At 36.0% G+C, this 24,356-nt stretch overlaps 4 protein-coding genes across 4 annotated transcripts; all 4 read left to right on the forward strand.

Moving 5' to 3' along the window:
* The first annotated feature begins 1,048 nt into the window (after positions 1-1,048).
* Positions 1,049-2,339, forward strand: LOC108805783 (uncharacterized). Its single transcript, XM_056987148.1, has 2 exons — positions 1,049-2,046; positions 2,139-2,339. Exons 1-2 carry the CDS (start codon positions 1,699-1,701, stop codon positions 2,337-2,339), a joined length of 549 nt encoding a protein of 182 aa, XP_056843128.1. The 5' UTR covers positions 1,049-1,698.
* A 3,782-nt stretch (positions 2,340-6,121) lies between these two features.
* LOC130495686 (uncharacterized) lies at positions 6,122-6,984 on the forward strand. The gene is made up of 3 exons (XM_056987149.1): positions 6,122-6,145; positions 6,209-6,543; positions 6,613-6,984. Exons 1-3 carry the CDS (start codon positions 6,122-6,124, stop codon positions 6,944-6,946), a joined length of 693 nt encoding a protein of 230 aa, XP_056843129.1. The 3' UTR covers positions 6,947-6,984.
* Positions 6,985-7,375: 391 nt separating this feature from the next.
* Positions 7,376-10,764, forward strand: LOC130496744 (uncharacterized). The gene is made up of 6 exons (XM_056989126.1): positions 7,376-8,787; positions 8,968-9,362; positions 9,436-9,562; positions 9,624-9,935; positions 10,012-10,224; positions 10,317-10,764. The coding sequence occupies exons 1-6, from the start codon at positions 8,785-8,787 to the stop codon at positions 10,629-10,631; spliced, it is 1,365 nt and encodes a 454-aa protein (XP_056845106.1). The 5' UTR covers positions 7,376-8,784; the 3' UTR covers positions 10,632-10,764.
* Positions 10,765-15,572: 4,808 nt separating this feature from the next.
* On the forward strand, positions 15,573-17,596 carry LOC108805814 (amidophosphoribosyltransferase 1, chloroplastic). The gene has a single exon (XM_018577767.2). The coding sequence runs from the start codon at positions 15,705-15,707 to the stop codon at positions 17,406-17,408; it is 1,704 nt and encodes a 567-aa protein (XP_018433269.1). The 5' UTR covers positions 15,573-15,704; the 3' UTR covers positions 17,409-17,596.
* The last annotated feature ends 6,760 nt before the right edge of the window (positions 17,597-24,356 follow it).

Below are 24,356 nucleotides of genomic sequence, written 5' to 3' on the forward strand. Positions count from 1 at the left end.
GTAGTATGGTATAGAGTCCTTTGTATTCAAATTGTCGACCTTTCCACACTTCAAAACAATGATAAGCTTGAATTCACGCAGAGACAATCTTACTGGTTTTCCCCTAAACAGAGCCCAAATCTCATTCTTTTTTGACACTTCTATTTCCTTCTAAGCAAAAAAATCCAAAATCTTGATGACCATTTGGGTTTCTCGGCCAATTCAAACAGCTTCTCAAATCCGTTCTTCTTGAAGACATCAATCTCATCTGGTTTTAGTATGGCTAAAAGATCTCTTAGATGCAACATAACAGAGTAAGTATTTACCTTCTCTCTCTTTGGTTCCAGCCCCGCTCTGAACAAACGTCTTGGGAGATCAGAATCCATTTGTATATACAGAAACGGTGAGATCGTGAATTTGTCAGTTTAACAAATTCCAAAGATTGTGAATTTGCGATTGATCCAAACCGTTAATGTTTAAAGACTTACAATTCACCGGAAAATGCCGAGTTTCTTGACGGTAGTGTAGGGTTTATCGCCGTCGGGGATGAAGAGAAAAGAAAAAACAAAAAAATGTTGCTTGGATCGTTTTCTCTTTAGTTGGACCACCTATTGACCCTTTCTCTTATTTAAATAAGTTCTTATTAAAAGAAGTTCTTTTTTTTATGGCCAAAAACAAATAGTTCTTCACTGTCGCAACTCGCAATCTTCTTCTTCTTCACAAAATGGCTTCGATTCCGTCACGAATTTTTGATTGGATTTCTGGGTTCTTTCTAAGAAAGCAGTCGACATGTTGATAAAATCAACGAAGAACATCCTTTGTGCGTCTTCTTCCTCCTCTCTGTTTTGGGTTTTTAGAGTTTATCTTCGAAAGTGAAATTGATTGAATTTAAAAGGGTAAATAAAAAGTTTTGTGATTTTTATTTCAATCTCTGAGATTTCTGAGTAGCTTTTTGTGTTTTTGAATCTGTTGATTTTTCCAGTAGCTGAAAATTGAGGTCTATTTGAACCGAAGAGTCCAAACTTCCACAAGAAATTGATTTTGAAGATCATAATACCACCGGTAAGAAATTGATTTTTGGAACTTGATTTTCCGATTGGTTAGTTTATTGTATGCATTTTCCATAGAAATTCCATGTTTTGGGGAAGCCCAATTAGAAACAGGAGATATGTTTGGATATTTACATAGGCTAATGATATGTGTTGCTATCTGTATCTAATTTGTCAGTTTTAAGAATTCTCTGAAAGTTGGTAATTCTCTGAAAGCTGGTAACCTCACGAATGGTTGTATATTTATTTTTATGTAGGAACACTTGCTATAAACACCATGAGTGTTAAAACACTTGAAATAAAAATGCATATGCACACGTTTCTGGCTTGGAAATTGGACCCAAGAGTGTCTGCGCTTGTGGAATCCACATGTTTTCGGTGGGCTTTGAAATTCAAAAATAGTCTTTATAGGCAAGATAGTAATCTTCTTAGTGCCCTTGCCTCGATGTTTGATGAGAGTAAAGATCATTTCGTCATTGGGAATCCTAAGATAGATATTGATTTTGGTCTAGAAGACATTTTATATATTACATGTCTTCCAATTGACGGAGAACATGTATTTATCTTTTCTTTTACTTCAACATATCTTTAGTTTTAGTTATTCGATTTATAATGCCCAATTTGAATACAAGTCTCAGGATATGAGAGTCAAAACATCAAGGGTACAATCATGGAGCATTTTAAGATAAATGAAGAGAAGGCTGAGTCATTAATGATGAACTCCGGTAATAGTATTGATCTCTCAAGATTGAAGTTCGAATTTAAGATGGTACCACAAGAGGAGGATATTGACTTAGAGCCTTATTTCAAGGCTTCTCTCCTCTTTTTGTTGGGAGAAGTCATTGTCCCAAACAACATCAACTCTTTTTCTCCCATGTACCTACCATTGCTTGGATTCAATGTTGTCAATCACTATGCTTGGGGAGCAGCTATGTTGGCGAATATGAAAGAATCTCTAGAAAAAGTGAAGAAAGTTGGGAAATTCACAAGCTTATGTTGTTTTTCGTACGCTCTCACGGTAAGGTCTTTAAAAACAAAAGGTAATTAATATGATTCATAATAAATCAATGATGTACAGTGACAATTATTGTTCTTTATCTTTTTTTATAGGTATTTGCATTAAAGCGGTTTCCATGCCTTAGAAAAAGATGTGGATCATCACCACTATATTCTTTACCATCCGGATTTCCCTTGATTTTGGGGTGGATCGAGGTGTTGTGTAAACCGAATAAAGCCACGAAGAATGTAAAGTCTGTGAGATACTACAAAAAGAAGCTTCAAGACATGGAAGAAAAAGACGTAAGACCTTAAAGTCTTTTGAGAGAAGACACTCAGATACAAATGAAATTTAAGGTCTTACGTCTTTTTCTTCCATGTCTTGAAGCTTCTTTTTGTAGTATCTCACAGACTTTACATTCTTCGTGTCTTTATTCGGTTTACACAACGCCTCGATCTACCCCAAAACCAAGGGAAATCCGGATGGTATAGAATATAGAAATGATGATCCACATCTTTTTCTAAGGCATGGAAACCGCTCTAATGCAAATACCTATAAAAAAAAAGATAAAGAACAATAATTGTCACTGTACATCATTGATTTATTATGAATCATATTAATTATCTTTTTTTTTTAAAGACCTTACCGTGAGAGCGTACGAAAAACAACATAAGCTTGTGAATTTCCCAACTTTCTTCACTTTTTCTAGAGATTCTTTCATATTCGCCAACATAGCTGCTCCCCAAGCATAGTGATTGACAACATTGAATCCCAGTAGTGGTAGGTACAAGGGAGAATAAGAGTTGCTGTTGTTTGGGACAATGACTTCTTCCAACAAAAAGAGGAGAGAAGCCTTGAAATAAGGCTCTAAGTCAATATCCTCCTCTTGTGGTACCATCTCAAATTCGAACTTCAATCTTGAGAGATCAATACTGTTACCGGAATTCATCATTAATGACTCAGCCTTCTCTTCATTTGTCTTAAAATGCTCCATGATTGTACCCTTGATGTTTTGACTCTCATATCCTGAGACTTGTATTCAAATTGGGCATTATAAATCGAATAACTAAAACTAAAGGTATGTTGAAGTAAAAGAAAAGATAAATACATGTTCCCTGTTCTCCGTCAATTGGAAGACATGTAATATATAAAATGTCTTCTAGACCAAAATCAATATCTATCTTAGGATTCCCAATGACGAAATGATCTTTACTCTCATCATACATCGAGGCAAGGGCACTTAGAAGATTACTATCTTGCCTATAAAGACCATTTTTGAATTTCAAAGCCCACCGAAAACATGTGGATTCCACAAGCGCAGACACTCTTGGGTCCAATTTCCAAGCCAGAAACGTGTGCATATGCATTTTCATTTCAAGTGTTTTGACACTCATGGTGTTTAAAGCAAGTGTTCCTACATAAAAATCAATATACAACCATTCGTGAGGTTACCAGCTTTCAGAGAATTACCAGCTTTCAGAGAATTCTTAAAACTGACAAATTAGATAGAGATAGCAACACATATCATTAGCCTATATAAATATCCAAACATATCTCCTGTTTCAAATTGGGCTTCCCCAAAACATGGAATTTCTATGGAAAATGCATACAATAAACTAACCAATCGGAAAAATCAAGTTCCAAAAATCAATTTCTTACCGGTGGTATTATGATCTTCTAAATCAATTTCTTGTGGAAGCTTGGACTCTTCGGTTCAAATAGACCTCAATTTTCAGCTAATGGAAAAATCAACAGATTCAAAAACACAAAAAGCTACTCAGAAATCTCAGAGATTGAAATAAAAATCACAAAACTTTTTATTTACCCTTTTAAATTCAATCAATTTCACTTTCGAAGATAAACTCTAAAAACCCAAAACAAAGAGGAGGAAAAAGACGCACAAAGGATCTTCTTCGTTGATTTTATCAACATGTCGACTGCTTTCTTAGAAAGAACCCAGAAATCCAATCAAAAATTCGTGACGGAATCGAAGCCATTTTGTGAAGAAGAAGAAGATTGCGAGTTGCGATAGTGAAGAACTATTTGTTTTTGGCCATAAAAAAAAGAACTTCTTTTAATAAGAACTTATTTAAATAAGAGAAAGGGTCAATAGGTGGCCCAACTAAAGAGAAAACGATCCAAGCAACATTTTTTTGTTTTTTCTTTTCTCTTCATCCCCGACGGCGATAAACCCTATACTACCGTCAAGAAACTCGGCGTTTTCCGGTGAATTGTAAGTCTTTAAACATTAACGGTTTGGATCAATCGCAAATTCACAATCTTTGGAATTTGTTAAACTGACAAATTCACGATCTCACTGTTTCTGTATATACTAATGGATTCTGATCTCCCAAGACGTTTGTTCAGAGCGGGGCTGGAACCAAAGAGAGAGAAGGTAAATACTTACTCTGTTATGATGCATCTAAGAGATCTTTTAGCCATACTAAAACCAGATGAAATTGAGGTCTTCAAGAAGAACGGATTTGAGAAGTTGTTTGAATTGGCCGAGAAACCCAAATGGTCATCAAGATTTTGGATTTTTTTTTGCTTAGAAGGAAATAGAAGTGTCAAAAAAGAATGAGATTTGGGTTCTGTTTAGAGGAAAACCAGTAAGATTGTCTCTGCGTGAATTCAAGCTTATCACTGTTTTGAAGTGTGGAAAGGTCGACAATTTGAATACAAAGGACTCTACACCATACTACTACACAATTTTCGGCAGAGATGAGAATATGACCGTTAAGAAGGTAATGCTAAACTGATCTTCTTTTTGGTTCATATTGCTAATGATAAAACATTTTCTTAAACACATTATGTGCTCTGTAACTATGATGGATAATGTCAGTTCTTTCATCTTATATCATTTGGATTTGGTAATTATCTTGGCTAGTGGTATAATATCGTGAACATAACTCCTAGTTTTATCTTTTACATTTGTCAACAATTTTTTTTCTTTTTTTGGTTCAGGAAATGAATGCTTCTCACTTACAAGCGGCGTTGGATCTGGCTGCTTCCTTTGCATCGCTCCAAGTTAACTAAATAATGAGGTGATGACATAATAGCATCCATTGATATTTTGTTTAAACAATGTGACATATTTCTATATTAATTAAATATTTACATTGTAATTTAAATTTATATACAAATCAATATATTTGTATAGTTTATTGTTAAAAGAAATGATTTTGAATCCAAATGTACAGTACTTTTATATTGATTTTTTCAGTTCATATAAATTTTTTAAATATATTTATGTCAACTGAACCAGCTAATATTTTGTTAAATTGTCCCCTGAAATATATTTTTATAGATAGATATTTATTTTTCATAATTAGTGTTATGTATTTTAGATGTATCATAATACAACTATCGATATTCAAAACACCTGGACCGAATTAGGTTATATGGCTATTTTTGTTACAAATATCCGAATCCATTTTAGATACATTGGTTATTTAGATATTTTTAGGTTCCTGTACATCAGAACCGAATTCATCCAGATTGAAAATGATCCAACTCAAAATCCACACATAAATTTATAATATTCAAGCGGGACTTGATTTCAAAACAAAAAAACGATATCCGAAAGGAACAATATGTACCTAAATGGACAGATAATGTTCATGTCTAACTGATTTTATAAATTAATAAAAAATTCTTTCTATGTGTTTTGCTAAATTAAGTGAAATAGAAAGATTTTTTTTATCAAGTAAAATAATTATATGGAATGAAAAATTAAATGGCAATAAATGTAACACATTTTAATTATTTTGATTTAAATTATTTTTTATTCACAAAAACATATCTTTAAACTATGTTTTTAGTTACGTAAGTTTCTACCGATTAAAACTAAAATACAAATATTTTAGTGAATTAAACTAAATCAAACGTTTAATCATATGTAAAACCTAATTATTTAACATTTTGATTTTATAATTGGTACAAAACTAATATTGATTAACTAATAAATAAAGATATGCACTATTATTATTATGGTAATATAATTAATGATGTAAAATAATATTATTAAGGTGATATAATTAATTAAATTATTAAACTAAGTGAAATATGGAAACACAATTAATAGATATTAATATTCATGTATCCAAGGTTGAAGAGTCAGGTATTAACTCAAACTCTTTATTCATAAATGATTTGTATTTTAACGTTCACTTTGTTTTTGCAGGTTGATTTTGACGACGATGCAGATTATCCTAAGTGGTTACATGAAGTAATTCAATCTCCACATGTAAAGGTCACCACTTCACAGATGTATTTCACACGAGGCTATACTTTTCACACATATGAGTATGGTAGACAGCGGGCAACCAGTAACTATGGAATATGTGTGAAAGGGGAAACCGATTTCTACGGTATCTTGACAGAGATTATCGAAGTGGAATTTCCAGGGATATTGAAGCTGAAATGCGTCCTCTTCAAATGTGAGTGGTTCGACCCCGTCGTCAACAGAGGTGTTCGGTTTAACAAATTCGGTGTAGTTGATGTCAATGGTGGAAGAAGGTACAACAAATTCTTTATTTGGCATACATGAGTAGAATAAGCTTATTTCTATGTTTTCTTTATTTTCAGGTACAACAAATTCGAGCCTTTCATCTTAGCTTCACAAGCAGATCAAGTTAGCTACCTTCCATACCCTCGGATGAGAGAATCGGGAATAAATTGGTTATCCGTGATCAAAGTTACACCTCGAGGACGAATCATAAGTGGAGAAGAACCACCATTGCAAGAAGAACAGATAAATGAAGTCGAGGAACCTGAACAACAAATTGATGACATTCTTCTCATTGATCCGCATAATCATGAGTATGAAGATCTTACCGACGATGGCACAGATGAAGCTGTTGAAGACGAGTTTAATGAAAATGATGATGTTTCTAGTGATGACGAAAATGTATCTGATTGATGTATTTGTGTTTTAATATGATTGATTTTCAGACTTAATGCATGTGATTCGATTATAAAAAAAAATATTGAGTTTGAGGTTTTGAATGAAAAATAAATGATTGAGGTTTGGGATTGGAATATGAAGAGTAGAAGATAGGAAAGATGGTGTTTGTGGTTTGGGGTTTTTGATTTTAGAGGTTTAGAAAGAAAACCTCGTTAATTCCTCGTAATTTACGAGGAAATAACGAGGAAAGTAGAAAAAAAGAAATACACGGGCCTCGTTAATTCCACGTAAGCACAAATCGTCGTAACGACCTCGTAAGCTTACGTGGAATTAACGAGGCTTTCTTTTTTTTTTATTTCCTCGTTATTTCCTCGTAGGTTTACGAGGTTTTAACGAGATATGTTGTCTAAACCCCTAAACCCTAAACCCCAAACCCCATCTTTCTTATCTCTTTTGTCTAAATCCCAAACTCCAAACCCCATTAATAATTTTATAATTTTCAAAAGATTATATTTTTAAATCTTCAAAAGATTATATTTTCAAATCTTCAAATGATTATATTTTCAAATCTTCAGAAGATTATATTTTTAAATCTTCAAAATATTATATTTTCAAATCTTCAAATGATTATATTTTCAAATCTTCAAATGATTATATTTAAATAAATAATTTGATTTTGTATAAGTTTAAATTAGGAAGAAGAGATTGATATTAGAATTTAAAGAATTGTGATTATAAATTTTGAGGTTTGAAATGTTAAGAATATTGAGTTTGAGGTTTTGAATGAAAAATAAAGGATTGAGGTTTGGGATTGGAATATGAAGAGTAGAAGATAGGAAAGATGGTGTTTGTGGTTTGGGGTTTTTGATTTTAGAGGTTTAGAAAGAAAACCTCGGTAATTCCTCGTAATTTACGACGAAATAACGAGGAAAGTAGAAAAAAAGAAATACACGGGCCTCGTTAATTCCACGTAAGCACAAATCGTCGTAACGCCCTCGTAAGCTTACGTGGAATTAACGAGGCTTTCTTTTTTTTTTTTTTTCCTCGTTATTTCCTCGTAGGTTTACGAGGTTTTAACGAGATATGTTGTCTAAACCCCTAAACCCTAAACCCCAAACCCCATCTTTCTTATCTATTTTGTCTAAATCCAAAACTCCAAACCCCATTAATAATTTTATAATTTTCAAAAGATTATATTTTTAAATCTTCAAAAGATTATATTTTTAAATCTTCAAAAGATTATATTTTCAAATCTTCAAATGATTATATTTTCAAATCTTCAAATGATTATATTTAAATAAATAATTTGATTTTGTATAAGTTTAAATTAGGAAGAAGAGATTGATATTAGAAGTTAAAGAATTGTGGTTATAAATTTTGAGTTTTGATATGTTATGAATATATGAAGTAGAATATAAGAAAGATGGGGTTTAAGGTTTGGGGTTTAGAGTTTAGAGGTTTAGAAAATAACCTCGTTAATAACTCGTAACTTACGAAGCATTTACGAGGAACAGAAAGACGGGCCTCGAAATTTCATCGTTTTATTTGGGACGGGCCTCGCAATTTCCTCGTAATGTTACGAGGGTTTTACGAGTAACAAAAAGACGGGCCTCGCTAATTTATCGTTTAGTTTGGGACGGGCCTCGCAATTTCCTCGTAATCTTACGAGGTTTTTACGAGAAAGAGGAACACGGGCCTCTTTAATTCCTCGTAAACTTACGAGGAAATTGCGAGACCTCCGTAACTTATATATACAACCTCACAAACCTCACACTGTCCATTCCTCCCAACTTCCTCTCCACTTCCTCCCCATTTCGTCTCTAACTCCTTTCCCATTCCTCTCTCCTCCGAAAATGGTAATTTCCTCGCCCCCTTTATTAGTTTAGACAATTTAGATAGGTGGTTAATTTAGGTGGTTAGTTTAGAGAATTTAGATAGGTTTACGGATTTTATGTTTGTTAGATAGATTTTTAAATTATTGATGATAGCTTTTTAATTATTGATGATCATAATCTCAAAAAAATATATTTTTGCAGGTTCGCCAGCGCATGCTTACTGCTCACTACAGGGAGATATTCGGTGAGCCTGGTAGTCAGTTAGACCCGCCAGGTTCTTCTTCAGGTGCCGGCGGTTCAGGTTCTTCGGATCAGGAGTCTGTTCCCGAGACTCAGCATTTCTTCCCTCCGATTCCTCCTCCGATGGCTCAGCCTCAGCCGATGGCTCAGCCGATGGCTCAGCCGATGGCTCAGCCGATGGCTCCTCCGGTGCCTCCTCCGATGGCTCCTCCTGAGATCCCCGCCGCTGTTCATCCCGATCTCATGGTGCCACCTACTGTTCCCTTCTCGCAGTACACTGTCGAGGATATTCTTGGTATGCCAGGCAGAGCTGGTTTACCAATCATAGACCCCGACAGACCCGACGGGACTTTATGGTAAGTGTATTTTTTAAATAATTATTTTAATTTATAACTTCATTAAATAATTTAAATTTTCATTTTTTTCCAGGTTTGGGGTTGACAATTCCCTTGCGACAGATGTAACCGAGACGATTAAAGGTTACTTCTCCATGGCGCATCCAAACTGGAAATTGACGCCGATCTACATCCGAAAGACGTGGTTCAAGATTTACGCTGTAAGTAATTCTATTAATTAATTATTTTTTTTATTAACTAATTATTAATTTTTTTTTGCAGCAAAAGTATCATTGGTCCATCGGGGTCAGTGAGAGAGTGAGGAAGGCGTTTTACGAAAAGGCGCAAGTTCGCTTGTCGGACACGGTTTGCAACTGGAAGGGTGCCTGGATCGTCAAGGGGTACACCCGTGGCAAACCCGCTGAGCTTACCACGGATGTTTGGGACGGCCTCATCCGTTACTGGAAGGATCCTAACTCCATTAGGATCGCAAACATTTGTGCTGCCGCCCGTAACACGGTAGACGAGCACGGTAACGGCCCGATGCTACACTCTACGGGCCAAAAACCACATGCCGGTGTCCGTTTGAAAATGGTACGTAATTAAATATTTAATTATTATTTTTAATATAATTAAATATATTTCTAACAATTTTCTTAAATGTTTTTAGGCCAAAGAGTTGGGACGTCTCCCGACTCTTCCGGAACTTTACGAGCGGACCCACAAAAACAAGGCGGGCCAGTTTTTAGATGGCAAGTCCGAGCAAATCTACAACAACGTAATTGCTCGGGTTGAGGAGCGCCAGACTCAGCTGACCCAGCAGTCCGGCGACGGATTACCAGTTACCTTATCCACAACTGAAGTGGATAAGATTTACGAGGAGGTAAATTTTTTAACATTATATCTTTTTAATTATTAATTGATTAAATTTCCCTTTTAAATTTAACTAACAAATATAATTTTTTTGTTTTTAAGGTTGTCCCTAAGAAAAAGGGACGTACGTTGGGGATCGGTTCCGTCAATGATGTCCCGAGAGCGACATCATCTTATGCTCAGAGACAGACCGAAGAAGTCACTCAGTTGCGTTCCGAGCTGGGCGCGACCAAAAGCCGTGTGAGTGGACTCGAAGCCTTCATCGACGTTATAGCGTCCACAAATCCGGAATGGGAAGCTTTGTTGAGGAACATGAAACAACAAAATCCCATTCCAGGCGAGTCATCGGGCACACATAACGAGGAGGATGTTACGAGGAGGAGCGAGGAATTCTACGAGGCGATGAACGAGCCTTAGTTTTTTTAGTTTTTTTTCGGTTTATGTATTATAAAATCCAAAACTTAATTATATATAAAATATTTTCTTGCTTGTGAATTTTATTTAAAATTTATTTATAAATCCAATATTTAAATATTTTTATTTTGTTAAATTAATAATTATTATATTTATCAAATAATATTTTATTAATTCGAAAAATGGAAGTCTACGAGTTATTTACGACGAAAATATTTCCGAGAAATTTACGAAGAAATGCTTTCGAGGTTTTTACGAGGAAAGTCTTTCGAGGTCTTTACGAGGAAAGGCTTTCGAGGTTTTTACGAGGAAAACCTTTCAACGATTCTACATCGATTTTACGAGGAAATCCTTTCAAGGATATTACATCGAATTTACGAGGATATGATTTCAAGGATCTTACGTGTAAGTAACGACGCGTGGTTCACGTGGTTTGTACGAGGAAATTAAGCGAGTGATTTACAAGGAAAGGGGGCGAGGAACTTACGACGAAATATTAACTTCGTCTTTACGAGGAAACCGAAACCTCGCTATTCTACGAGGAAATGGCGACGAATCCTTTTTTACGACGGACGAAAAACGACGAAAGGCTTTTCCTCGTTAATTCCTCGTAAACCTCCTTTTACGAGGAATTAACGAGGAAAATGGCCCTCGTTAATTATTTGTTTTCTTGTAGTGTCATTAGGATAATTATTCAAGTTTCCAAACACTCCAAATGCTTTTAATCCTCCTATTTAAGTTTCTAAACACTCCAATTTTGTACTTGAATTTTAATAATATAGATTTTAATAATATAGATTAATAAAAAAAGTAAACCTTAACTACAACAAAAACTAATTAAAAGAACCAATCAATCCTAAACGTAATTACCTACGTCCTCGTTGTCTTCCACCTACTCAAGCTATCGCCTTGACCACCAATCTTCTCTGCCGCACCACCACCTAGCATCGTCTTCTTCTGCCTCATCAATTTCCTTTACCAAAAAACAAAGACAAAATCAGAAAAAGAGAGAGAGAGGGGTGATGAGGAAGATGACCTGATGATGGAGACAAGGTGGAGACGACAAAGAGAGGAGGAAACTCTGTATTTATAAGAAAAAGAAAAAGAAAAAATGAACCTAGATTTTTCTTATTGGACCTTTAAGAAACCTATTTTCCCTTAGAAAATTTTACGGACCAGTTTTGGGTTTTTACACGTAGTCTCTCCATGTCTTTAGCCATGGTTTAACACTCGTCCTACATGCAAATTATTTATAATACCCATTCATTTTAGATTATCAAAACTACTGTACCAGTTTAAAGAGCGGAAACTTGGGAAATAACACAAACCTGTGGTTGGTAAAGATGAGTAGAGATTTAGAGCTTTGAGGAATAATAAGTAAATAGAGACGAGAGCACACATGTGCTGTTTGCTGAAAAAATATAATAATAATAATAATAATAATAATAATAATTGATAATAATTTTTTTTGTTTGGAAGTGTCACAAGCTCTTCCTGACCATACATCCTGCACTGCTTTGTACTCTTTAGAACATTTGCTATTTTCAAAGTCCGTGATTAACGCTCTTTAACGACACATCTGCCCTGCAGGTGAGAGGGACACGAGACATCTTGAAATGTTCTTTCAGATATATAATATTTAGTGGATTTGCTATTTAGCATTACAATCCAGAAAAAAAATTGTTACATATGTACGTACTAAATGCAAGTTTTTTTTGAACTACTAAATGCAAGTTAAACTAAAATGTTTGATATAATAAAGATTTATATACGATAAAAAAGTTTTATTAATTTTCTTTCTCAATAAGTAATTTCTTACCGTTGGCATTAATGCTTCTGGATGTCTAATTCTATAAATTTAAATACAATGGTGTATTTATAAATATTTTATTAAATTTTTATTATTTATGTTGAATAGATTAAAAATTATAAACAATTTTACATATACTAATGAAACGATAACATTTAATTCATGTTCTAAAATGCGCCGTCTAGAGGCGTGAAATCGCCGGAAAATCGCAATCCGGCCATGCTTTGTGATTTGTACCAAATCGGAAAATCGCAATCCGGCCATGCTTTGTGATTTGTACCAAATCGGTGAAAAAATCGGAATCTCCAAAAAATCTTAAATTTTTATCTGTTTTAATTTAGAAATCGTTAGATATACATAATTTTCAAAGAATTTCCTTGGAAACAACAGGAAAATGACGAAAAATTATACAAAACTCATCATATTCGATGGCTCTTCGTGCTTAACTGCAAAAAACCATAAATATCAAATGAGAAAGACGACATATGAAATGACGAATTTGTCCTTCATTAAACTTAAACACTAAAAACTTGCAAAATTTCATTCGCTTTGCTTTGAACCCTGGTTGTTCAAAGGATAAAGGGAATGGAATACCACTTCACCATGTGATCTTTAGTGTATCTTATTACAAATATACTACATATAAGCAAAATAAATCGGCGATTAATATCCGCAAAATCTTCGATTTTCTCATTCGGCGCCAGGCGCAACCCAAGCGTACAGGAAACGTCTAGCGAGTTTCCGAACATGGCATTTAATTGGAGGATGATCCATCAGAAAGCCAACTAATCACATACGTACAGAAGCATATGCCTCCTGTCACCCTTCCAGAGTAGTCTTGAAAACCTACTATAGTATTTATGAAATATTTGTGTAATCCAAAAATGTATACAAAAGTTAAAATTATAAATAGTTTGCCAAACATCATCGTCTCCTATAAATAGAGAGAAAAACTTCGTAATATAATAAATTCAAAATATATTCAAGTAAACATTTTTTTTTGAACTTATTATATTACGAAGTTTTCTCTCTATTTATAGGAGATGATGATGATGTTCGGCAAACTATTTAAAATTTTAAATTTTGTATACATTTTTCGAAGTTTAAAGTGATTACACAAATATTTTGTAAATATTTTAAAAAATTAAACATTAAAACATACAAAGATATTTAAACAGAGCGCCGCTAGGTTTTGGAGACTGCAATGGCGATTTGCAGATTCATGAAGATTTGAAGACGATCCGATCTCTTTCCGATCACGACGGCTCTCGACTCACCACAAGGGTGCATACCTTCCTCATCAACCCGATTCTGTCTTATCGCTTCATCCACGAAGTCTCTCCGTTGGCATCTTCCCCACGAATCACTCATGATAAAGCGATCGAGCTTTGTTTGGGTTCCAAGTTGCTGTGATTGAATTATTTTCATCGACATACCAATCTCTTTCTGATTAATACGGTCTTTTTCGTAGTGATCAGCCTTCGTGTCATCCCTCTGATCTGTCTCAGTTTGTCTCCTTTGTCAACTGCTTCTGCAACGATCCATCTTAGCAACACGAGTGACGATCCGTTTGGTTCCAGCAGTGACTTACTTGTCTCGTTCTACACCTAAATTTGGATCTGTCTGATCTGATCAGAACTGGAGCGACTTGCTTGCTTCGATCTTTTGTCGTAGCATCACAACTCTCTTTTCTCTCAGAACTTTGTATCTTAGTATGGGGTCCTCTTACCGAATCAAATCCAATCATCTGGCAGAGATAAAGGGTAAGGGAATTCTCTGCGATGATGATGACGAACCGATCAAGCTAACTGATCAGGATAATTCTAAAAACATCAAAGAATTCCATTTGTCATTTACCGGCAAGATTCTCAACTCAAAGAAACAAAATGTTGAAAAACTACTCCAAAAAATGCCAGCACAATGGGGCATGGAAGACCATATCATTGGTAATTATTTGGGCAACGAAAACTTCCTTAGCAACTTTACATCAGAAGATGATCTCAACTCTGTTCTTAGACAGGGGCCTTTTCACTTTAATTAAGACCATGTTTATGCAGGTCCGATGGGAGTCTATTGTACATGATGATTACCCTTGTGATATGCTGCATATTTACATAATTTTAGTCATTATTCTTGTACATTTTGAGCATGTAGATTATGTATTAGGCATCTTTAGGCTCATATTGCATTCATGTATCCTTATTAGGTGTTTGAGTGTGCCATGGAGTGATTGGAGGTGTTTGGGAGCTCTGTGATCCAAAAAAAGGTGAAGAATGAAGTTTGGCCAAGACAAAACAAGCCATTCCTTGAAGACTGGTCGAGCCTGAACTGGGTAGAACCGGCCGGATAGCCTTACCCGCACATTTTAGACGAGAAAAAGGAAGCTGGTCGTGGCCGGGTAGAACTGGCCGGGTAGCCTTACCCGCTCGTTTTGGACGAGAAGAAGGAAGCTGGTCGTGGCCGGGTAGCTGGTCGATGACCTACCCGGCGGTTTTTATGAGATCTGTTCGAAATGTAAAGCCTTCCAAAGTCATTTTAGTCCTTTCTCTTGATGTTTTAAGGGCTTCTGAGCCTCATATAAATACTTTTGTATCTCCCAATTTGGGACTTATCTCATTTCTTCTCAAGAACACACTTTGCCTCCTTTTATAAAGCTTGAATCTTTTCATTAATCTAAGGAAGTTTTTCATTTTATATCTTGTTCCTCCTTTTCATAAACATGATTAGCCTTGAATCTCTTATAGATTTAAGAGTTTTCATGGAGATTAGAGAGTAGACACACTTTGGATTCATGAGTTAGGGTGATTAAGATGTTCAAGTGAAGATCTAGGGTGTTTAGTGTTAGATATATTTCTTTTTTTGTTTGTTGAGGGGTTTTCAACCACTCAAAATACCTCAGTAGCACAGTGTGCTCTCACAATGTGTATTTATGCTAATGTCTTTAAATGCTAATGCTAAACCGATAATAATTTTGTTTTGACTAGCTAAACCGATTGTAGTTTTATTTTGACCGGCTAAGCACATTAAAAATTAGAGCTCGAGGCTCGAGATGCTATTTCGAATTTCAAAAAAAAAAAAAAACAAATAAAATTAGAAAAACCCTAAAGAAAGGAAAAGATACGGTCAATACACTCAAAACCCTCCCCCCACTCGGCGGCTTCTATCACTCTCTTTCATACAATCAAAGACCAACAAACAAAAAAACCTACGGAACCCATTCTCATCGTCTCTGCCTCTCTCCCTAAACTCATCTTTCTCAATCATCCATGGCAGCCACCACCACCACAACCACCTTCTCCTCTTCACTCTCTCTAATCCCTAAATCAAACAACCCTTCTACCACTAAACCCCTCTCTCTCCTCCCAAAACCCTTCCTTAAACCTTCCCCTCTCTCTCTCCTCTCCTCCTCCTCGACCTCTTCTCCCCTCCTCGTCCATGGAGTCTCCCAGTATTTCTCCTCTGAGTCCTCCGGAGAACATTCTCTCGCCTCTTTTGATTACAACGAAGAGGACGACGACGACGAAAAGCCCCGAGAAGAGTGCGGAGTCGTCGGAATCTTCGGCGATCCGGAAGCTTCCCGTCTCTGTTACCTAGCCCTCCACGCGCTTCAGCATCGCGGCCAAGAAGGCGCAGGCATCGTAACCGTCAGCAACGAGAAGGTCCTCCAGACCATAACAGGTGTCGGGTTAGTCTCCGAGGTTTTCAACGAGTCCAAACTCGACCAGCTACCAGGAGAATTCGCCATCGGACACGTCCGCTACTCCACCGCCGGAGCCTCCATGCTCAAGAACGTCCAGCCTTTCGTCGCCGGCTACCGTTTCGGGTCCATCGGCGTTGCCCACAACGGTAACTTGGTGAACTACAAGCAGCTGAGGGCTATGCTCGAAGAGAACGGTTCGATTTTCAACACTAGCTCCGACACTGAGGTTGTGCTTCATTTGATTGCGATCTCTAAAGCTAGACCCTTTTTCATGAGGATCATTGATGCTTGTGAGAAGCTTCAAGGTGCTTACTCCATGGTCTTTGTTACTGAGGATAAGCTTGTCGCTGTTCGTGACCCGCATGGGTTTAGGCCTTTGGTTATGGGTAGGAGAAGTAACGGAGCGGTTGTGTTCGCTTCCGAGACTTGCGCTCTTGATTTGATTGAAGCTACTTACGAGAGAGAGGTTTATCCTGGTGAGGTTTTGGTTGTGGATAAAGACGGTGTGAAGTCGCAGTGTCTGATGTCTCGTAACGAGCCTAAGCAATGCATTTTCGAGCATATTTACTTCTCGTTACCCAACTCGATTGTGTTCGGTCGGTCCGTGTACGAGTCTAGGCATGTCTTTGGGGAGATTTTGGCTACGGAGTCGCCCGTTGAGTGCGATGTTGTGATCGCTGTGCCTGACTCTGGCGTTGTGGCTGCTCTAGGTTACGCTGCTAAGTCCGGTGTTGCGTTTCAGCAGGGGCTGATTAGGTCTCATTATGTTGGGAGGACGTTCATCGAGCCGTCGCAGAAGATTAGAGACTTTGGTGTGAAGCTGAAGCTGTCTCCTGTCCGCGGTGTTTTGGAAGGGAAGAGAGTTGTTGTGGTTGATGATTCGATTGTTAGAGGTACGACCTCGTCTAAGATTGTGCGTTTGCTGAGGGAAGCTGGTGCCAAAGAGGTTCATATGAGGATCGCTAGTCCTCCTATTGTAGCTTCTTGTTACTATGGAGTGGACACGCCTAGCTCGGAGGAGTTGATATCCAACAGAATGAGTGTTCAAGAGATTAGTGATTTCATTGGGAGTGACTCTCTTGCGTTTCTCTCGTTCGATACCTTGAAGAAACACTTAGGTGAAGACTCCAAGAGCTTCTGCTATGCGTGCTTTACTGGTGATTATCCTGTGAAGCCCCAAGAAGTTAAGGTGAAACGAGGAGGTGGAGACTTCATTGACGATGGTCTTGTTGGAAGTTTTGACAATATCGAAGCAGGTTGGGTTCGATAGACCTACAATGATCTGTAGTCACGTTCCAGAGTCTTTTGCTTGCGTTTTTTATCCGAGTGGTCTTTATGCTGCGAATCTTTTGGTTGCTAAACTAACGTTTCTACGTGGGGAAGAGAACTTTTTCAACCTTGTTTTCAAAAATGTTGTTCTAAGATTTTGAATAAAGTTTGATTTTGATTTTGGTTGAATGGTTTGATTTTGATTTTGGTTGAATGGCTGGCAGTGGATTTCAATCATGCTTGTTAAATTAAAGCGGTCTAGGTAAGAAATTGTGGAAACATGTATGATGTAAATATTGATGAGGACTCGCACGACCAAAAAGATTACAAGAAGTAGCTTGAACACATCGCCAAACAATCTCTTAGACCATCTCCAATGTATTTTTCTATTTTTGCTTTTATAAAATAATATTTTCAAAAAATTATATTTTAATTTTACAAAAAACACTTTTTATTTATAAAAATTGATAACTAACTCTATTTACTTTTAAGTTTTAAAAGATTTCCATAAAATTATGAATTTTTTAAACTAAAATTTGTATTAAAAGACTATTATGTAAATAAAGAATATAATTTTATTTTTATAAACATTGTATTTCTCTATAAAATAATTATTTTAGTTATAAATATAAAAGTTTGAAAGTTAAAAAACTATTTTGAAAATAAAAAAAGTATGACTCTACAATAGAGGAATGCTATTTTTTACTCTATTTATAGAGGAAGAAATAGCATTCCTCTATTATAGAAGTAGAAATTTATCTGACTATTAGTGTTTTGTAATATTTAAATTTGTGTAATAGTTATGTTTTCATGTAAATTTTTAAAAGCTTTTTGTTGTTGTTTAAGTTTCTTTTGTATTGTTGTTGTCTAAGTCTAGTTTTAAAATATTTTAAATATTATTTCTAATTTTTATTTAATTTTATGTATAAAATTAAATTTATAAAGAAATTGATTTTTTTACGAGATATAAAATTTTTAAAGAATAATTTGATAAACGAAAAAATATTTTAGAATTATAAATGTGATGTATAACTTTAGAAACCAAAATGCAAACTAAAATATGAAACTTCAAATTTGAAGTTTATTTTTGGAGAGCAAAAAATTTCATTTTTGAAGTTATAGATGTTGTGAAAGTATTAATTTCTATATTATTAACCAAAGACCAGAAGTTCCTTTATATACATGATTACATAAATGGATAATTACTAATCCCATAAGATGAAGGGAAAAGTATATATTCCTAGTCTATCTAGGAAAAGGAAATCCTACTACAACAAGTAATGGAAATATAGATAAATATGAATCTTCCTTGGCCGCCTCTCTCTCTCTATCTGGTCGTCAGTCTTGATTACTCCTTGGGCCGGTCATGGACCGGGTTTGGTTATGGTCTGGTACGATATAGTCTGGTCTATCTGGTTCGTCCGATTATGGGTCGATCCCTATAATATTCATAACACTACCCCTTGATCGACACATACGGTTCAGGATCAGTAACATGTTCTTATGTTGCCTCGTTAAAACCTTTGCAGGAAAATCCAGTGGGACAAAACCATGGATAAGGAAAAAGAGTACAACGCATGAACTCATTCTTAGATGTCATAGACATATGGACCCCGTGAATACACTTTACCAATCTTGGTGTTGCCTCATTAAAACCTTACCAGTAAAACCCAATTGGGATAAAACCAGGTGAAGAGAAAAGAGTACAACATGTATCACTCCCCCTGACTTGTACCTCCGTGCAATGTCTTTCACTTGCTAGATAGTTCTTCTGGATGTTATTTCAGTGAACTTGGGGTACATATACTTCTATGTGCTTCGTCCATTTCATAAATATGGTCGGACATGTTCTATTGTCCTTGACCAGAACATATGGACTTTTCTATATATGGGAGTATCTCATTTATTTTATCCATCTATCTTGGATAGATATCGACCATAAATGCTTTCAGGATATTCATGGTCCATTCGGATCATATTGTCTATCTTTCTTAGATAAATTTTGACCATGAATGCCTTTGTATATCCATGATCCATTCGGATCATGCTATTGTCCATTGTGTGTCCCGTTCATAATTTTTTGACCAAACTCTTCATGAACCTTCATTAGTATATGTCCACAATCTATTCATGAATGGCTACTATGTTATAGTTTGATGTTCCTCAAAACTAAGCCACTTTTGGGTCAATATGACGTTCCTCTCACTTGGACGGTTCAAGTCGGAACGGGACCTAAGGGAACGGATCGTAACAGGCTGGAACAGGACCAAGATGATTAAGGTCGAACTAGGTCGGACATGATCCTAGTTGATATGAATCCTTTGGTCGTGAATCTGATGGATTCATCCTCTTATTCTTTCTTGACCATATCACATTCTATTCTTGGTACGTTGGATCATAGATCCCAACACAGTTAATCATCCTTTCTTTTAAGTATAAACACAAGGAATTTCTTTCATACTATATGCATGGACTGATCTGGATTGTTCTTATAGAACTCCCTTTACTAAGTATCACTTAGTCTTATCATATTATATGCATGCAGCTGCCTTTACTTCAGTCCATGAACAGCTCAGGAACGACACTGTTCTATGAGAACTTCTTTCTCATCTTTCAGGTATCTTTATTACCTTCATATCCAGTGATCTATTCAATGTCTACTACATCTTTCTTATATGTCCAGATCTTATCAATTTCGATATTGGGTAGTAGCATCCACCACATAGGAGCATGTCTCCTTATAACTTGTTCCTTAGTCCCTTTGAGTATCCTTGTGTGATCAAGCCATTCCATTGAATGCTTTTATGTATCAACATGTACGACCTCTTATCTATATGTTCATGTTCTACATCTCACGATTTTCTTTTCCTCACAAGACTCATTTGTCCACTGGTTAGATGGCGTCTCTCTTATGTATGTGGCCAATAAGCCCATCTTATACTTTCTTTACTTTAACCCACGTCCTTTTCTTTTCTTTATGAGTACTCTCACGTGGGTTCGTGATCCTCGCTTATATCTCTTACGCTCAAGTGCTTTCTCTTATGCATCTTTATCACTTATGTGTGTGTATGTGTCGACACCTTATATGATGTTCCATCGCGTTCTATCGCGTTCCAGACATGATACAATCGATTGAGATTTCATTCTTATCAGGACCACTGAATACTTTGCAGCTTGGCGTCCCAAGTCGCATTGTATGGTACATGTACCTTAGAGCCGGCCGCCGGCCTTATCTCAATGTCTGGTCTGGTTTCCTTTATGACCTCGGATCTGTCATTATGAGCACCTATCTCTTTCTATCTGAGGTTCCTTATCTATGGAACATATTGGTCTATCTTGTATAGACTCTTCAGCAACTTGATTATGTCTCTACTAGGACATTTATTTCGTGGTGCTAAGCTGGTATGACTTAGTCATTTTTTCTTTCGGGTCTGTCTGGCTATCTTTGTTTCTTTGGTTTGGACGTCCAGTACATATATCTGGTCCGAGGATCTTTGCCAAGACAAGGATGGTTAATACCATTCCATTTCACTTTTCACTTTTATATTTACCTTTACCAGCTTATTTCTTTCTCCTTGATGTTGGATAGTCGGATTCATCTTGTATGTAATCCGTGTACCTTGGCCACAATCTGACCACCTATGTTTGGCTCATGGTCTCTTAGAATTCGTGGGAGAAAGTCATGTTCTCATATCCAACATATATTCCCAATCTTATCTCATCCTTTTATGAGGTTCCATCCTAGATGGCACATATGTTTGTGGTGGTTTATTCATAATCTCTTAGGATGGTCTATGTCTGGATCATGACCCTTTATCATTCTTAGATGAGAATATCTATGCTCACTTTATATGGCCTGATGCATCTTATCTTTTATACATGTAAACTTGTGATGTTCCCAAGCTTATATACTTTTGAAGTCTGAACCTTCAGGTTATGGCTTGTTCGGCCAAGCTATCATGCCTTATGGCCTGTTCGGCCAGGCTATCATGTTCTGGTTTATAGTATGGTCATGGACCACATTGGGTGTATATTCTCCCCCTCATGAACATGCTATAAATTAGTTTGTGTAAAGACACTAAACCATTTTGCCATTTCGTAATGCTTGAGACAATTAAACCTCATGAGTTTTCCTTGTGTACATGTTTCACAACGTGAGATTTTATGGGATAACTCTTTGTGCCTTTGTAATATTAAACTTTGCAACAAGTTTGGACCATGATGGCTAATCCGATCATGCCATAAAGTGTTTAATTTCGTTGGTGAACCAATCTGGTTACCTAGGCATTTGTGCCTTATTATACTGATCCTTGGCATAGCCTAGATCAGTAGGGAGAGTATAGTATCGACCTCTTTTATATGACTTGGACGATTTTCATTTATAATCTGAAGGAACATTTCTGTTTCCTTTTGCTCATTGGTTCAATATGGAAACCATTCAATCTCAATTCTTATAACTCAATGGGTCTTTCATTTGGGTGAACAAATTCGTGCCCCTTTAAGTCATGCCTTAGGCGTGGTCTAGACTTACTCTTTTCAAGTTTTCATTTGTCATTTGTTAATCAAGAGATTTTCAAGCAAATCAATCAAGATAAAAGCAACTTTTATTAATGCTATGAAGTTGTAAATGACAAGTCAAAATGAAAACAAAACCAAATCATGAAAAATAAAATATAAAATCAGAATGTCAAAGGCTTTTAGACAATGGTCAAGCCGGCCACTCCATCTGTAACTTTTGACGTGGCTCTCTTGGATTCTTCATTATCACTTTCATCACTATCTGCTTCATAACCACTCATCTCATCTTTCATCTGATTCATCTGCTCACTTTGTAATAAGTATGAGAGCAGATCATTGTAGGTGGTGAAACCTTTCTCTCTATAGGTTTGTTGTAAAAATAGATCTCTTGGATCTGCTGTGGAGAATGTCTTTTCAAGTAATTCCTCCTCTGTTAATTTTTCACCACATAGTATCAATGTATGAGCTATTTTGGATAGAGCATAATTATATTCTTCCACGGACCCAAAGTCCCGGAATCTGAGGCTCATCCACTCGTGTCTTGCCTTTGGTAATAACACTTTAGTGTATCTAGACTTTAATTTTGTCCAAAGGCATCGAGGGCTCTCTATATCTCGGTACTGATTTCTCAGTTCCTCAGTGAGATGATGGCGCATTACTGTTAATGCCATATATTTTTCGTTCTCGGTTCCATGATCATCCTTGATGATACATTCACCAAGACCTTCTGTCCTTAGTATAATTGAGATATTCATTGTCCATCCTAGATAGTTCTCTCCAGAGATATCTAGGGTATCATAATCCAAATATGACATCTGAATCATATCAAACAATGATTTAGAATACAATCAATGCATATAATTTCTTATGCCACACGGCCACTATGCAAATAAGGCCATTCAGCCACTTTTTAATCAAGGCCACACGGCCACATCAGTATATGATGTTAAGATTCAGCAAATCAGTTCAATGCTCAAGGCTTTCAAGGCCTTTAATGATTTCACATCACAAGTGAATCAAACAATCTAGATCTAAATCAGAATTATAAATCAAACAAGAAAATAAATCAAAGTAACTACAAGACCATGGTGCTGGAACAATCATAAAATTCAATCCATATAAATTATCAGAAAATACTAATGCATACATAAAGCCACACGGCTAAGTTAAACAAAATAAAAGATTTTGGTCGGATTAAAACAAAACCGGAACGAGACCTGGTCGGTTTCAAGGCCGATAAGGACAGTGTTCTAGTTGGTTTCCAAGGTCGGGTATAAATGAGAACACAGCCGATTTTCAAGGCCGGTAAGAGTAATGACAATGTTCGGTTTTCAAGGCCGGATAAGGATTATCAAGTCCTATCTTTAAGGGTCGGATACAACTTATCTAATCTGATTTTCAAGGTCAGATAAACATGGAACATAAGATAAACTTAACAATTTAAAAGTCAAGAGATAAAGCTGGATATGAAGCTTATCAATTCCGATTTTCAAGGCCGGATAAAGCTTAACAATTGTTTCAGGTAAACATGGATTTCAAGGTCCATAATTTCTAGATTTGTCAACAGGAAATCGATTATCAAAACAGAGAACAGATTGGTTTCAAGGCCGAGATAATACATCATATTTTCCGATTTGATACAAGGATTTTCAAGGTCCTTAAACACATTGTTTATCTTCGATTTCAAACAGACATTTTACATATCTTATGTTTAGATTTAAAAATAAAAATAAACAATCAAAACATAGAGACAAACGGTTTCAAGGCCGGAGGAGAACACAAAATTTTCCGATTTGTAATTAGGGTTTTCAAGGCCCTTGAATACCTTATTCAAACTCGATTTTAAAAAAATTCCATATTATATTGTCAGATTAAGAATAAGTAAACAAGCAATCAGGTTCAAAAGAAAAACAGGAAAGATGAACAAACAAACGATTTGGATAGTTTCCATATTTCTTTAAGATTTCCGATTTTCAAACTAGTTCAAGTTTTCCATATTTTTCAATCAAGCAAACATAATGGAAAACACACAAATAAGTAAACAAGACAAATGGGAAATCGGATCTCATGTATCACATACAATTTGTATGAACACGGTTTCAAACTGCCACAAAAACTCTAAATTTGGACGCAACTTCAAACTGCTGTTTCTCTCAAATCATAAGGTCTCAGACGACGATCAACCTATCAGTTTAAAGCTCTCGACGATAAGAATCCAGCGCCGCAAACATCACATCAATTCGATCTCAGACGCGCTCTAAGCCGCGCCTTCAAACCCTAATCCATTCAGTTCGTGTGTTCCGATCATCTCTCTCTAAGGTGGTCCATTCAACACTTCAGAACTCAAGGTATATCTTTTAAACTCTAGAACACCAATGAACAAACCTTAAAATCTGAATAACAAGAATTACAACATGAACTCTAAAAGATC

Source organism: Raphanus sativus, chromosome 6, assembly GCF_000801105.2.
Source record: "Raphanus sativus cultivar WK10039 chromosome 6, ASM80110v3, whole genome shotgun sequence".
Taxonomy (NCBI): Eukaryota; Viridiplantae; Streptophyta; class Magnoliopsida; order Brassicales; family Brassicaceae; genus Raphanus; species Raphanus sativus.

Excerpts from the sequence above, each read along its gene's own strand:
- LOC108805783 (XM_056987148.1), top strand. The coding sequence starts at position 1,699 with ATGGAGCATTTTAAGATAAATGAAGAGAAGGCTGAGTCATTAATGATG. Across the intron at positions 2,047-2,138 it reads GTTTTTCGTACGCTCTCACG|GTATTTGCATTAAAGCGGTT; the intron begins GTAAGGTCTTTA and ends CTTTTTTTATAG.
- LOC130495686 (XM_056987149.1), top strand. The coding sequence starts at position 6,122 with ATGTATCCAAGGTTGAAGAGTCAG. Across the intron at positions 6,146-6,208 it reads ATCCAAGGTTGAAGAGTCAG|GTTGATTTTGACGACGATGC; the intron begins GTATTAACTCAA and ends TTGTTTTTGCAG. Across the intron at positions 6,544-6,612 it reads GATGTCAATGGTGGAAGAAG|GTACAACAAATTCGAGCCTT; the intron begins GTACAACAAATT and ends CTTTATTTTCAG.
- LOC130496744 (XM_056989126.1), top strand. Across the intron at positions 9,363-9,435 it reads AGACCCGACGGGACTTTATG|GTTTGGGGTTGACAATTCCC; the intron begins GTAAGTGTATTT and ends ATTTTTTTCCAG. Across the intron at positions 9,936-10,011 it reads CCGGTGTCCGTTTGAAAATG|GCCAAAGAGTTGGGACGTCT; the intron begins GTACGTAATTAA and ends AAATGTTTTTAG.
- LOC108805814 (XM_018577767.2), top strand. The coding sequence starts at position 15,705 with ATGGCAGCCACCACCACCACAACCACCTTCTCCTCTTCACTCTCTCTA.